At 39.1% G+C, this 15,874-nt stretch overlaps 1 protein-coding gene across 2 annotated transcripts in view; it reads right to left on the bottom strand.

Moving 5' to 3' along the window:
* LOC126108621 (uncharacterized) overlaps window positions 1-15,874 on the bottom strand; it is a 204,695-nt gene that overhangs the window by 177,809 nt on the left and 11,012 nt on the right. For both annotated transcript variants that reach the window (XM_049913933.1, XM_049913932.1), the window contains exon 2: window positions 7,052-7,120. In XM_049913933.1, the coding sequence (XP_049769890.1) occupies window positions 7,052-7,120 (69 nt within the window). The remainder of the gene's footprint in view (window positions 1-7,051; window positions 7,121-15,874) is intronic.

Genomic DNA, 15,874 nt, shown 5'->3' with positions numbered 1-15,874 from the left:
GGCAGAATATTTACGAAACCATCTCAACTATGAATAACACACAAAAAGTGGTCTTGAAGACCTCAACAACCAACCCTAACTCTGAACCACCCACCACTGAGGAATTGCAGTCATTTCAAATCTCAAAAACTATAAGGTTTCAGAGAAGACCAAATGAAGCTAAACTTTGGGGACACTCACCACAACATCTTTGAAGAAATATGAATACATGAAAAAACCCTGATGAATGGAAGACGGCCCTCGTCCACCCACTCCATAAGAAAGTGGCCCAAGCATATCAGAACTATGGAGGGATCTCACACCTAGACATAACATACAAGCTATTCTCTAAAGTCTTACTAAACAGACCAAATTCCCAGTTAGACAATTAACAAAAAGTTACAAAAGTACAAAAAGTTGGCTTCAGGAAAGGAAGAGCCTGCCCAGAATAAGCCCTAAACCTCAAAAATCTCATGGTCTACCAAAAATCAAGAGTAAAATGATATGTTATGACAGCCACCGACTTTTTAAAATCACGCAACTCGCAACTTAACAGGCCGAGACTTCATCTCTATACTAAAAGAATACAACAACAACAACAACAACAATACAACAGATAACAAAAAATATAAATCCAATCACAGAAACCCTTACCACCACACATTCATTCATGGGAGAACACTCTAACACTTTTGAGATAAAAACTGGTGTAAGCTAAGGAGATAGACTCCCCCACTGTTAGTTAACTGCTCCCAAGAAAAAGTGGTCAGGGCTGGAACACAGAGATCCATAGTCAAATCTGCCTAGGAGCACAAAACAAAAGGCATCAAAGCCTACTATCTAGTCTTTGCAGATATATAGCCCTACTAGCTGAGAACTGCAATGAAGACAAAAAACAGACTCTCAAACAGAAAAACAAGTACAAAAAACAGGTCTCAAAACTTTCAAAAAGACCACTGTAATGACAAACATAAAAAACCACCAAAACATAAAGTGGGAGAACAAAAGTAGAGATAATCAACGAACTCAAACACCTTGGAGAATGCATCAGCTGGACTGAGCTCGAGGAAAAAGGCAATGAAAATTAGAAGAAGTAAAGCTGAACTGGCCTTCTATCTCACAAAAAACGCATACAACAAAAAGTCCCTCTCATGGAATGCAAAAATGAGACATTTTAACAGTGCATTAATCTAACCAGAAGCACTGTATGCAGCCAAAACACTGTCTACCACCAACCGTGGCCCACTTGAAAGACTGGAGACACAAGAAACAAAGATATTACAAACAATTCTTGACCCCAGATTTCACAACTAATCCACACCAAAAATGAAACCTTTTACCAAACTACCGAAAAACTCTCAGACAATTAGGACAAAAAGAATTGATTTATTAATTTTTTATGGATACATCTTCAGAAAGAACCAAAATAGATCAACTGAAAAAATTATGACTACTACTTCAGGAAAAAAATGGTCTAGTGAAATGGAAACGGACTCATGAGAACTCCAAATCACAAGAATTATGTTCAAAAATAAAACTGAAAAAAAAGAGAGAGGAGGAAAAGGGGATAGAGGGGGGAGAAAGAGAGAGAGAAGTAGGTCAAAACCAAACAAACATCCACATCTCTGAAGAAAATAGGAAAGCAAGGTCAAAAGAATGAAACAATACTGAGCTGCTAATAGAAAGACACGGAATATTAAAAAGGGATTGATTTAACAAATCCAAAGTCAGGCGAAACAAAAATAAAAAGAAGAATCTGACATTATTATAATGTGTGGCTTCTAAATTTCCTCAATATTAAGTGTGTTGTTGTTGATGATGTAGTCTTCAGTCCGAAGGTTGGTTTAATGCAAATATCCATGCTACTCCGTGCTGAGCAAGCCTCCTCATCTATGCACGATACTGCAACCTACATCCATTAGAACCTGCTTGCAGTAGTCAAACCTTGGTCATCCTCTCCAATTCCTAACACCCCCCCCCCCCCCCCCCAGTTACTTTCCATTACCAAATTGATGATTGCTCAGTGTGTGTGTATTATTAACCATACCCTTCTTTTAGTGAAACTGAGCCACAAATTTCTTTTCTCCCCAGTTTGATTAGTTATTCTATCTATCCGCCTGACCTCCAGCATTCTTAAACAGCACCACATTTCAAACATTTCTACTCGCTTCTTGTCTGAACTGTTTATCAACCATGTTTTATTTCGGTACCAGTCTACACACCAGACAAATACCCTCAGAAAGGGCTTCCAAACACTTATATTTTTATTTTGATGTTAACAAATTTCTCTTTTCTCAAAACACTTCTCTTGCTACTAACAATCTGCATTTTATATTCTCCCTCACTGACCATAGTCAGCTATTTTGTTGTCCAGACAGAAAAACACATTATTTCATTTCCTAATGTAACTCCCTCAACATCACGATTCGCCTACCTTCCACTGACCTTGTTTTACCTTCAGTGATGTTCATCTTACAGCCTCTGTTGAAGACATTCGACAAAACTGCTCCTCCAACTCACTTGTCAACTCTGATGAAATTACAATGTCTTTGGTAAACCTCAAGTTTTCTTTCTTCTTCCTGAACTTTAATTTCCTTTAAGAATTTCTCCTTGTTTACCTTTACTGCACGCTCTACATACATACTGAAACACATTGGGGATAGGCTACAACCCTGCATCATTCCATTACCGACCACTGCCTCCCTCTCACGTTGTTCAACTCTTTATGACTGCCATCTAGTTTTTGTAATAGTTGCAGATACCTGTTTGGTCAGTATAACTTATCCCTGTTACCTTCAGAATTTCGAAGAGTGTATTCCAGTCAACTTGTCAAAAGCATTCTCTGAATTTGCAAATGCTTTAAATCCAGGTTTCCCTATCTTTAACCAATCTTCTAATATAAGTTGCAGGGTCATTTTTTCCTCACGTACTCCTACATTTCTCCACAACCTACACTTATCTTCCCTGGGATCAGCTTTTACCAATTTTTCCATTCTTCTGTAAATTATTAGTGACAATATCATGAATTATTAACCAGAACAAATTTTCAATCTGCAGTGGAGTGTGCGCTGTTATGTAACTTCCTGAGGAAGGAACCATGTCTCTGCAATACCCTTTCTTCCAGGAGTGATAGTGCCACAGGTTTTGAAGGAGAACTTCTGTGAAGTTTGGAAGGCAGGAGATATAATGGCAGAAGTAAAGCTCTGAGAACGGGTTACGAGTCATGTTTGCGTAGCTCAGTTGGTGCAGCACTTGCCCACGAATGGCAAAGATCTCTGGTTAGAATCCTGGCCAGCACACAGTTTTGATCTGCCAGGAAGTTTCTTGAATTATTAAACTGACAGTTTGTCTGTCTCCTATCTTGCACACCACATGCAATAATTTTATAATGACTGGTTCTGTCAAACATCTCTGTAATTCTGGGGCAATGTTGTCTCGAGGTACAGACCTGTTCAAGAAAAAAAAAAAAAAAAAAAAAATCCCGGGTTTTTCTCCCGATTTCCCAGTTAAAAACACATTTTTCTCCCAGGCTAAAATAAACTTTTTCCATATTAAGTGACAATATACTTTCCCTTGGAGCTGTAAAACTTACAAATCCTTTGAATTGTAAAGGTATTATAAACCAGCGTAGAACTTCCCGGTATTTTATGAAACGAAACCCAGCAAAAAAATAAAGTGTTTTGGAAAAATCTTCGATGCGCAGCATCGTGTACACGGCATATTTTCAAATTATGAAAGCATAAATATGAATTCCACCAATTAAGGCATAGCAGCTTTCAAAGCACTGAAAATGAGATTGTGATGATCTTTTGTCAGCCAGTCATAGCTCATGTTACAGTACTACCCAGGCAATGACAGCAGATATTTAGAGCACAGGACTTGTGATGTAGTCGACCAATAGACACATCACTGTCATGTAGTCGGCCAACAGAAACATCACTGTTAAGTAGCACGAACACACAAATAGGAAAAGTTAATGGTTTAAATTAATATACATTCAGTATAACTACATGAAAAACTAAGTTTTCACCTATGATGTACTGGTTATCAAAAGTTTTTTTACTGTTCTTTTCTCAAGTTGTGGTTAGGGAGGATCCTAAAAGCATATCTTACAATTGCAGCAGCTGAATATTCCTAACAAGCACAATTACAAGTTTCACTGCTCTGCACGAAATTTTTTGCGGGTGAGCTGGTTGAATAAATATTCTGTCGAGCACTTCGACTTTTCCATAGAAAAGCCAATTATATGTGAAATTGCTCAAGAATTCACCTCAGACTTTTTTCGAAGGATAATTATACGTTTTGCCAGTGTTATTGAATGATCTGTAATCTACCGTATTTACTCAAATCTAAGCTGCACTTTTTTTCCGGTTTTTGTAATCCAAAAAACCGCCTGCAGCTTAGAATCGAGTGCAAAGCAAGCGGAAGTTCGAAAAATGTTGGTGGGTGCCGCCACAACTAACTTCTGCCATCGAATATATATAGTGCTACACAGGCATGCTTTGTAGGCACAAAGATAAATACTGGCATCAAAACCTCTGCGTCAGTATATTAAAAAAAAAAAAATAAATAAACATTTTGCCATGTATTGTTTCGTGTTTGCTGCTATCTCATTTAAATCCTGTCCGCCTAATAAACTACGATACTAGAGTGAGACAACAGCAAATATTCGTATTACTCTTATGCCTAATAGTGATACAGTCAGAAATGAAGCACGACAATTGACTAGATTTTTAAATCTAAGATGACTCTAATTTCTGTGCACAATGTAATGTACTAAAGAGCGCCTGCAAAGATTTTCAAACGGAGAAAAATTTTTGCTAAACTCTCGTTTCGAACATCATCTATCATACGCGGTCTATTATTTGGTTCTTGTTGATCATTATCAAAGAAAGCAGCGGTGTAAGTAACAACAAATAGCAGTCTCTTGTCATTGTTTTGCCAATGAGACAATTCCTCTTTTTTTTTTTTTAAGCGGCGGTAGCGTGCACAAAAGCAAGCCATGCCGCGAGCTGTAACAGGCCGTAAACACGCACTGTCAGAATGCGACAAACAATGTACGACACAGAACAGTAATGCATTTTCAGCTTAGAGTGACGTAAACACCTATAACAAAGAAAACGGTGCTTGTCAGATCAAAGAAAAATAAACAATCAATTCAAACCAGACGAAGCACGTGAAAAAGGAAGGGTACCCGTATAAATACAGACGGAGAGCCTGACGCATAGCAATGGCTACCTGGTAAAGCTTAATTGCTAAGCTTACGACTCGGACCAAACTACTGTAGCTGTATCGTCATTCATTCGACCTAAATTGTCTCTCATATTACAATGGACCAACTTTGTTTCGATCTGGAGATGCGGCCTAAAACTTTTCTCTTCCCTTGAATTTCGAGTCTCAAATTTCAGGTGCGGCTTAGATTCGGGAAATTTTTTTTCCCGTGATTTCGAGTCTCATTTTTCAGGTGCGGCTTATATTCGGCTGCGGCTTAGATTCGAGTAAATACGGTATGACAGAAATAAAATAGATATGAAAAACCAATCCTGAAGCTTGGTGTTTTTTAGTGCGTTACCTTTCAACATACATCAAACACAAATATGCTGGAAAGTTTTTAAAAAAATGGCATAAATGGCTGGTCTTCTGGGTTCGCAATTTTGCTACACAGCTGTTCCTCAAAGCATTAAGTTTTGAGTGAGAGTCAAATACACTGTGATTTAAGAAATTACTCACACATTCTAACACATAACATAAAGTAACGCTTCTCAAACCACCATCCTCAATATTTTCCCGTGACCTGTTATAAGAGTAAACTGTTGTGACATCATACTCAATGAAAGCAGTTTGCTGTTACAAAATATAACACAATCTTCATCCTAAAGCCTTCAACACATTTCACTGTTGCCAGATGCTTGTGTGCGCAGTTTGTTTTGTAGTAAATGGCATACTTTCTTTGCAACTAAAATTTTATTTTGGCATTATTCTCTCATTTATGTTTTCTTTCTGCAATATTATTCTGCAGTAGTGGGCCAAAGTAAAATTTTTATTAAGAATATCAGTTCTTACCAGTCAAAATTATAAAACTTTAACTAGAAACTAAAACAATGACAAATTATCATAAATCTAAAAGATGCCTGTGTTCTCCCCAGATTTCCCAGTTAGCCTGGGGTATATACACCCTGCATCTATCCAGCAACCTCGTTTCAACTTCAGTGTTTCACTGTAGAAGGTATGATATGAAACTGCATCCATACAGCTTCTCTGCGATAGCTAAACGGAACAGAAGTAATATTCATTTCTTGAGAAAAACTTTCAACTATCCAAGATCACATAAATTAGTCTTTAATGTGGACAACTGGTTTCAACTGTTCTGTCATCTTCTGGTCTTCAAAAAAGGTTTGTTATAAAATGTGTTCCAGTGTGAGTTTGTACCTTATGCCACACTGTCATTGCACTGGATAAAATGCAGCACATTATACATAATATTGTCAAAAATTAAACCATTTACAGTTAAAAAGCACCTCGTGCACACGGGCGCATTTGCATACATAGTGCACGCAGAGGCTTGTTAATTCTTGAAGCACTTGATATACAGTAAAATTCACATTTTGTACATCTGTTTATGTTTGCAGAAATGTTCCACACATCGTAGATCCACCTCAGCCGAAGTATATGGTGCAACTGCAGTTTACTGTATACTGTATGTCCTACGATTTTGTTGCCTCTGTGTGTGCTATGTATGTGAGCATGCTCGTATGCACAAGGTTTTTTTTTTAACTGTAAATGGTTTTGTTTTTGACAAACCTATGTATAATGTGTTGCGTTTTGTCCAGAAGTTACAAATTCATAATGGCACATTTCGTCAAAGAAATTTTGTAAGACGAGAAGATGACAACTACAACTGTTGACACCTATTGTCAGCAATACAGACTAACTTCTGTGACCTTTGCTACTGAAAGCTTTTTCCCTCATGAAACACAGACTGTTTCATCCACGTTCTCAATATGGCAGAATTCAGTCAATATTCACTGTTACTACAGTGCATACTCGACAGTCAATATTTCAGAATACTTACAAACTGCTCTTCTTTGACAAATATCTGGACCGATGTAAGTGGTACAACTTCATCTGACTGGCCAGGTATCTGAAAGCGGGAAAAAAAACTGTCAGTCAATTACCTGTCCCATTTTTTCTTTTCTTTTATTTCTTTTTTTTTAACGGTTTTTGGTTTTATCCATACAGCCATCTTAGAAACGGTTTAGGTATTATTCTTTTTTAAAAAAAAATTCAACATTATACAATATTATACGGGAATTTAAATATGCAATTACAAATTTTCATACACAGCGTTCAATGGGTAAAAGTGGTTAAGAATGATTGTTATTGTTTATAATTATCAAAAGAACAATTGTATGGGGTATCAAGTAAAATTTATGACTGGATTGAGGACATTTTATAGGGAGGACACAGCATATTATCTCGGAAGGAGAATTATCATCAGATGTAGTAGTAACTTCGGGTATGCCCCAGGGAAGTGTGTTGGGACCCTTGCTGTTTGTGTTGTACATTAATGACATTGCAGACAATATAACAACGAAAATAATCAATTATTGACCCTATAATGTAATGCCACTGGCTCCAACAGCTCGTTAAAGTCAAATCCTTTTGTGCGTATGCCCCCTGCCGCCACTTGGTCAGTAGGCAAAATCAATAGTAACATCAGACTTTTTGCAGAAGCTGCAGTTACCTATGTTGAAGTACTGTCTGAAAGAAACTTCATAAATATTCGGTCAGATCTTGATAAGATTTCAAAGTGATGCAAAGATTGGGAACTTGCTTTAAATGTTCAGAAATGTAAAATTTTGTACTTCACAAAATGAAGAAAACTTAGTATTCTATGACTATAATATCAATACGTCACTGTTGGAAATCATTTAGCTCATACAAACACCTGGGAGCAACACTTTGTACGGATATGAAATGGAATGGTCACATAGGTTCAGTCACGGGTAAAGCAGGTGGCAGGATCCTGGGGAAGCGCGATCAGTCTACAGAGGAGATTGCTAGCAAATCACTCGTGCAACTGGTTCTAAAAATTGATCACGTGTGTGGGACCTATACCACAGAGGACTAACAAGGGATAATGAATGTATACAGAGAAGGGCAGCACGAATGGTCACAGATTTTTTTAATCCACGGGAGTGTGGCACAGAGATACTCAAGGAACTGAAGTGGCAGACTCTTGAAGATATACGTAAACTATCCCTAGAAAGTCTATTAAGAATGTTTCAAGAACCGGCTTTAAATGATTACTCTAGGGACATACTATAACCCACTATGTATCACCCACACAGGGATCGTGAGGATAAGATTAGAATAATTAGTGCACACACAGAGGCATTCAAACAGCCATTCTTCCCTTGCTACATATGTGAATGGAACAGGAAGAAACCCTAATAACTGATACAATGGGACGTGCCCTCTGTCATGCACCTCACCGTGGTATGCAGAGTACAGATGTTGACGACAAATATGAGGCCCAGTAGTCTGATTGGCAGCATTGTATTAATTGTTGAAATATTCTTCTTATATTCCATAGGTTTCTTCCATCTCATTTGACACTCAAAACACCTGAACTTGCAGGACTGAATATTTTAGTTGCTCTGACAAAGGCACTGGCATATCTAAGGCAAGGCTAACATTCTCGTAACGAGCCAGCTGATTACTCACCACTGCACAGTTATTTATTTATGCACGTCCTCTATTAAACGAATTTTAAAAAGTACAAGTACTTTCTACCAATTATACGGCAACACATTTTACATCTTCAATGCACTATAACATAAAACTTGACTATAAACAAGATTTTTAGTTTCCTCTCTGGGAGAATAATATATAAATTTTTGGGCAATTTAATTTTACATAAGCAACATGTTGCTGTTGGGGATCATCAATCTGGACACTGGTCTGATGCAGATCATGCTACTCTATCTTGTGCAATCCTCTTCATCTCCCAGTACCTACTGCAACCTACATCCTTCTGAATCTGCTTACTGTATTCATCTCTTGGTCTCCCTCTACGATTTTAACCCCCCCCCCCCCACTCAAGTGATTCCCTGATGTCTCAGAATGTGTCCTCTCAAGTCAAGTTGTGCCACAAACTTCTTTTCTCCCCAACTCTATCCAGCACCTTCTCATTAGTTACATCATCTACTCGTCTAATGTTAAGCATTCATGTGTAGCACCACATTTCAAAAGCTTCTATTCTTGTCTAAACTGTTGACAGTTCATTTTTCACTGCCATATATGGCTCCACTCCAGACAAATATTTTCAGAAAAGACTTCGTTACACTTAAATCTATATTCGATGTTAACAAATTTCTCTTCTTCAGAAAATCAAACAATGGAAAATCTAGGATGGAATGTAACGATGCAGGGCGAGTCAAAAGTCCGTGGACACCTTCATAAGTTGGAAGATTAAAGGGAAAATTGAAATGTGATGATGGGAACATAGGTTTGACGTGGGGCCACAACTTTTGGAGTGAATGTCATTCGTGGCTTCCATCCTGAAATCTGCCATTTTGGATTCAAGTCATTTTTTTTTAATGGGAAGGGGAGTGTATGACACATCAAATAATACTCACTTGAGCTCTGGAATTGAGTGATGTAATTTGTTTTTGTCCATCTTGTACAGTTTAGATGTTATTAATGTTCAAAGTTACCTTGATACCGACTCATGTCTCTCTTTGTTCCAGGTGATCTAAAATGGGTCTGACACGTGAACAGAAGATCAAAATCATCTTTATATCAGGGAAATGTAGCTACCAAACAGTAGCAGCTGACTACAACAGACGGCACCCAGACAGGGAACCGGTATCGCACGGCACGGTCACTCACGTGATCACAAAATTCCGAGAGACGGGCTCTGTTCACGGTAGGGCACGTAGTGAGCGACCGAGGACTGCCACCAAAGATGAAACTGAAACTGAGGATGTTGCATCGTTTGTGAAAAGTCCTAAACGAAGTACCCGTCGTGTGGCCCTAGCAAGTGGAACAAGCCAAACCGCCATTGTCCAGATATTGCACACCAATAAGTGGCATCCTTTCAATCTGCAGATGCAACATTGACTTAACAAGGATGACCCTGATCGCCGGTTGGAGTTCTGCCTGGGGGCTACTGAACAACACGAACAGGATCCTTCGTTTTCCGAGGGCATACTATTCAGTGATGAGGCGTATTTCACTTTGAACGGGGAGGTTAATCGGCATAATTGTCAATACTGGAGTGACGCAAATCTGAACTGGGTTGCCCCAATTCGAGAACATAGTCCAGCGAAGGTGATTGTGCGGTGTGGCAGATGGGTCACCCGCATCAGAGGGCCATTTTTCGTTTACAACACCTTAACTGCACCACAGTATCTAATGCTACCTACTGCAGGACCTTGTGTTTCCCATCTTATTTTCAGCACGATGGAGCCCCTCCATACTATGGCTTTGGTGTCCGTGAATTGTCAGAGGAACAACTGCCAGGAAAGTGGATCGGTCGCCGTGGTCCCGTGGAGTGCTGCCGAGATCCCTTGACTTGACGCCCCTCGATTTTTATCTATGGGGACATCTTAAGCAGATAGTGTATGCTGAGATCATCCGTGATTTGAGACACCTGGAGGAACGCATACAACACGCCTGTGACCAAATTGCAGGAGACACTCTCCTGCGGTGACTACAGTTGTGCATTGCACGGGATGGACAACATATTGAACATGTGTTGTAGCAGGCGGTATGAAGGTAATTTCCCAATTTTGAACATTAATAACCTCTAAACTGTACAAGACAGACAAAAACAAAACACCACTAAATTCCAGAGCTCAAGTGAGTGTTATTTGGTGTGTCGTACACCCCTTCCCATTTAAAAAAAAAGACTTGAATCCAAAATGGTGGATTTCAAGATGGCGGCCACGAATGACATTCACTCCGAAAGTTGCGGCCTCACATCAAACCTATGTTCCCATCATCACATTTCAATTTTCCCTTTAATCTTCCAACTTATGAAGGTGTCACAGGACTTTTGACTCGCCTTGTATTATGAAAAGTTGCTACCCACTATATAGCCAAGATGCTTTATTTATTTGTGACAGTCTTTATGTTGTGCCTATTTGCAACTCAGCACCTCTGCTATATGGCGAGTAGCAACTTTCCTTTTCATAATCTTCTTTAGAAAAGCCTTTCTTGCCATTGCCAGCCAACATTTTATATCCTCTCTAGTATGACAGTCTTCAGTTATTTTGCTGCCCAAATAGCAAAACTTATCTACTACTTTCAGTATCCCATTTCCTAATCTAATTCTCTCACCATCACCTGATTTAATTTGACTACATTTAATTTCCTCACCATCAACTGATTTAATTTGATTATATTTCATTATCCTTGTTTTGCTTTTGTTGGTGTTCATCTTATATCCCACTTTCAAGACTCTGTCCATTTCATTAAACTGCTCTTCCAAGTTATTTCTGTTTCTGACAGAATTGCAATCTCATTGACAAAGTTCACGGTTTTTATTTCTTCTCCTTGGATTTTAATTCCTACTCCAAATTTTTCTATGGTTTTCTTTACAGCTTGTTCAATGTACAGACTGAATAACATCAGAGGTAGGCTACAAAACTGTCTCACTCCCTTCCCAACTACTCCTTCCCTCTGATGCCCCTAGGCTGCTCTCTGCCTCTTTTTTTTTTTTTTTTTGTATAAGTTGTAAACAGTCCTTTGCTCCCTGTATTTTATCACTGCTACCTTCAGAATCTCTAAGTGAGTAGTCCAGTCAACACTGTCTAAGTCTACAAATGCTATAAATGTACATCTGACTTTCCTTAACCTATCTTCTAAGATAAATCATAGGGTCAGTACTGCCTCATGTGTGCCTACATTTCTCCCAAATCCAAACTGTTCTTCCCCGATGTAGGCTTCTACCAGTTTCCCCATTCTACTGCAAAGAATTTGTGTTAGTATTTTAAAACTATTACTTATTAAATTGATATTTTGATAATTTTCTCTCCTGTCAGTAGCTACATTCTTTGGAACTGCAATTATTACATTCTTCTTGGTGTCTGAGGTTATTTCGCCTGTCTCGTATCTTGCACTCCAGATAGAGTTTTGTCATGTGTGGCTCCCACAAGGCTATCAGTAGCTGGATGTCATCTAATCCCAGGGCCTTGTTTAGAATTAGGTCTTTCAGTGCTCTGTCAAATTCTTCTCGTTGTATTGTATCTTCCATCCCATCTTCATCTACGTCATTTTCTGTTTCTGTAATACTGCCTTCAAGTTCACCTCCCTTGTAGAGACCCTCTGTATAACCCTTCGCCTTTCCCTTCTTTGCTTAGGACTGGCTTTCCATAGTTGTTCACATAAACCAACTTCTCCACTTAATTATAGTTTCTTGTTTAACACAGACCCCATATCAACTACATGTAGTATAAATGTAGGTTTACCTATGCCTGTGTGTTTAGGAAGATGAACACTTTCTCAGTAAATACCAAAATAGAAAAAAAAAGAAAAAAAGCATCTACATTTCAGCATCAGCACTTCTAGAACGTTGTCCATAGCTGTAACAAAGTGCAATACATCAGCCCCCAAGTACTAACAGACAATAATCAGGGTTGCCACAAATTTCCTGATATTTCACTGATTTCCAGACAAGTTTTGGAATTTTTCCATGACAAATTTTGAGATCTCAAAGGCAAGTTAAGACGTAAGTTGACAATCTGCCTTTGCAGCTACGGTACAATAGTGCAAATGAGGAAATATTTAAAAAAGCTAGCAACCAGATGGGGTCTCCTTATGTGGGCAAAAATCTTAAGTACTAATATCAACCTCTTTTGTAATGAATTGTCTTTAAATGGAGAAGGCAACCCAAATGGTAAATGAGTTTTATTAAGACCACTGATGTTATTTTATTTCAATAAAACAGAACACATTTTGTGATAAAAATGCTTATTTTCTTGGAGTTGCAAGACAGATTTAAAACACCTTCACCGATTTCAGAAATAACATCAGAAAAAGTAGGCCTCAAGAAAGAAGTGTAGAGGAGAAGACTAGTGTTTAATGTCCCGTCGACAACGAGGTCATTAGAGATGGAGCGCAAGCTCGGGGGAGGAAAGGATGGGGAAGGAAATAGGCCGTGCCCTTTCAAAGGAACCATCCCGGCATGTGCCTGAAGCGATTTAGGGAAATCACGGAAAACCTAAATCAAGATGGCCGGAGACGGGATTGAACCGTCGTCCTCCCAAATGCGAGTCCAGTGTGCTAACCACTGTGCCACCTCGCTCAGTAAAGAAGTGTATAAGGTGTGAAGGAATTGTGTAAACAAACACTGCAGGGGACCGTTAATAAAAGATTGGTTCTACGATGTTCCATTATTGTCAGTCATTACCCACTGTGCTAAATCTATTATTTTAGAGATATTGTGTGATTTTTCTTTTGAGAAATATATGAGTACAAACCGTCAGCAACTGACATAATTTTCTTCTTCTTATTTTCCATGCTTTCTAATATATACAGTACTCCTGAAGTGCCAAAATGTACTATAACAAATAAAATGTCTATAAAACGCCACACTGTACAACGTACTTGTGGTGAGAGTCATAATTCCTGAAATCCATCGCCCACGGCCTCTGGCTTGCCGGGGAACACCACACTCCCGGGACCGTGGGTAAAGCGTGAAAATCTGCTGCATTACATCACACACAAACAGACCCAGCCTGCGGGCAGATCGGTGAGACTAGATCCGACAGGCAGGGCCTGCACATCGGTGGGCACCAAATTTAGGCCGGCAGGCCCGATCCATTACACATACCCGCAGGAGCAGCCTGCGCTTTTGGCCCGTCTCAGAAATCCACTTGTGTGGCCAGCTATTCGTGAGCCACAGACAGCTAGTTGACGAAATGAGACCACGATGATCAATCCGTGCAGCACATAATTTGTAACTCGAGTCTCCCATAACCTCCATCTCTGGCCACTGCATCTGCCGTCTCTGAGAATCAGATCCAAACAAACCAATCCTCTTGCCTCCCTGGTTCTCATTGGCAGCTGCTAGGCTAGCGGCAAGAAGTGGTGGCAGCAGTGACTACAAGCTGGGGGGGGGGGGGGGGGGGGGGTGTTGGTAGGAAGGTGAGAAGCAGTAGTAATGAGGGAGTAGGGAAGTGGCGCACGTACTCAGCTGCACCCAGCCAGTGATGATGCACGACACCTCAATGAACAAACCATTTCATCTACTGAGACAAAAATGAGAATTTTTTTTTTCAATTTCCCTGTTGCGTTTGAAATTCCCCAATTTCCATAACCTGTGGCAACCCTGATAATACTGCTAATATTGGAGTTTTCAATTACCTTTACCCCGCCTCCCATCTCCCATCCTCCTACTGATGGTCATCGTAGCCTCTACACCCGTTCACAAACTCACAGCCTGTGAGGTCCCTCTGTGCTCACTGAAAATCAAGTGCTGTTTGTCACATCCTTTTCAGAAACTTTAGAAAACACACATCGCATAGGAATAGATCTAAAACTGTCTACATTATCCTTTTCTCCTTTTTTTAATAGAGCAGTTCATACAACTGACCATCCCCACAGCAAAAATTACAAATGTGGCTAATTACTGGGCTAACATACGTGACACAACGCTTACATATTCTGCTGACATCCCATTATAATCCACAGGAATCGTTAGTCTTCATCGATTTAATTACGGGACTCGATCTCCCCATTGTCAGTACCACAGACCTGTAATTCCTGTAGCAGTCATGGAAAGCTATTTTCTAAGAGTTTGAATTACACCCTACAGAAACTAAATTTTAATTTAATTCACCAGCTGTTTTCAGAAAGTGACTTTGTAAGATAACAGGCGACAGTGTCACATAATAACAAGCTATCAGAGTTGTGGCGCTGCTGTCTGCTGACTCTGTGTACTTTGGGAAAATTTTACTGAGAATTTTCCGAGAAGAGTAGAGTAAACTGATTTCAAAATTTAAGTGCGAAGACAAGTCATCTATCAAGAAACAGTTACAGTTCTGCATTAACCCTTACAAGATTTGACTGTATGTTTATTGAACGAAAATTTGGAAACTGGTATTACAAAGATAATATTTGAATAATGCAGTGTGGAAACTGCATGAGTAAACACAGTAAGGACTTTTAGAAATGTTTGAGAACACCTCTCGTGGAGAAACAGCAGACTGGCTAACAGCATTTTAAAAAAAAAAAGTTTCAACCATAATAAAACATTTATTTAAAATTGCTACCGGTTTCAGTCAGAATGTGACCATCTTCAAACCATTTATACGACAACAGTAGGAGGCAGCGCTGAACGAGACAGGTGTTGTGACTCCACAAAGTGAGTAATCGACATTCGTGGAGTCATAACACCAGCTCCATTCACCGCCACTACCTAGCAGCATGGTATAAATGTTCTGAAGATGGTCACATTGCGACCGAAACTGACAAACATTGTAAACAAATGTTTTATTGTAATCAAAACTGTTTTTAATTCATTTTTAAAGTAAGAGTTTTGTCTATTGTGTGTACTCCAGTTATATAATGACACAAAAAGTAAGTGAGTTTCATAACAATTATTCATGAAATGAAAGGATGTTTTAATGTTTGCAATAAATCATTTTCAATGGACAGACTATAAATTAAATGTTAAGCATAAATGACTTTTGCAACCAAATGTGGTGTCCACAGTGGACTTCTGACTATGGCAGTTTGCTCAGGTGACTTGCTGAGACGAGAGCGTGTGAGGTGTCTTGGCGTCATTTGTCGGTGGACACCAATCTGGTAATGTTGTTTAGGCAGCAAAATGCTGCTCCCGCACGAGTGTTGAGTAAAGAATTTGGAAGTTAATGTTTTTATGTTC

This window comes from Schistocerca cancellata, chromosome 11 (genome assembly GCF_023864275.1).
Source record: "Schistocerca cancellata isolate TAMUIC-IGC-003103 chromosome 11, iqSchCanc2.1, whole genome shotgun sequence".
Taxonomy (NCBI): domain Eukaryota; kingdom Metazoa; phylum Arthropoda; class Insecta; order Orthoptera; family Acrididae; genus Schistocerca; species Schistocerca cancellata.
The sequence above is the reverse complement of the archived record's forward strand: the minus strand, read 5'-3'. Positions and strand labels throughout refer to the sequence as shown.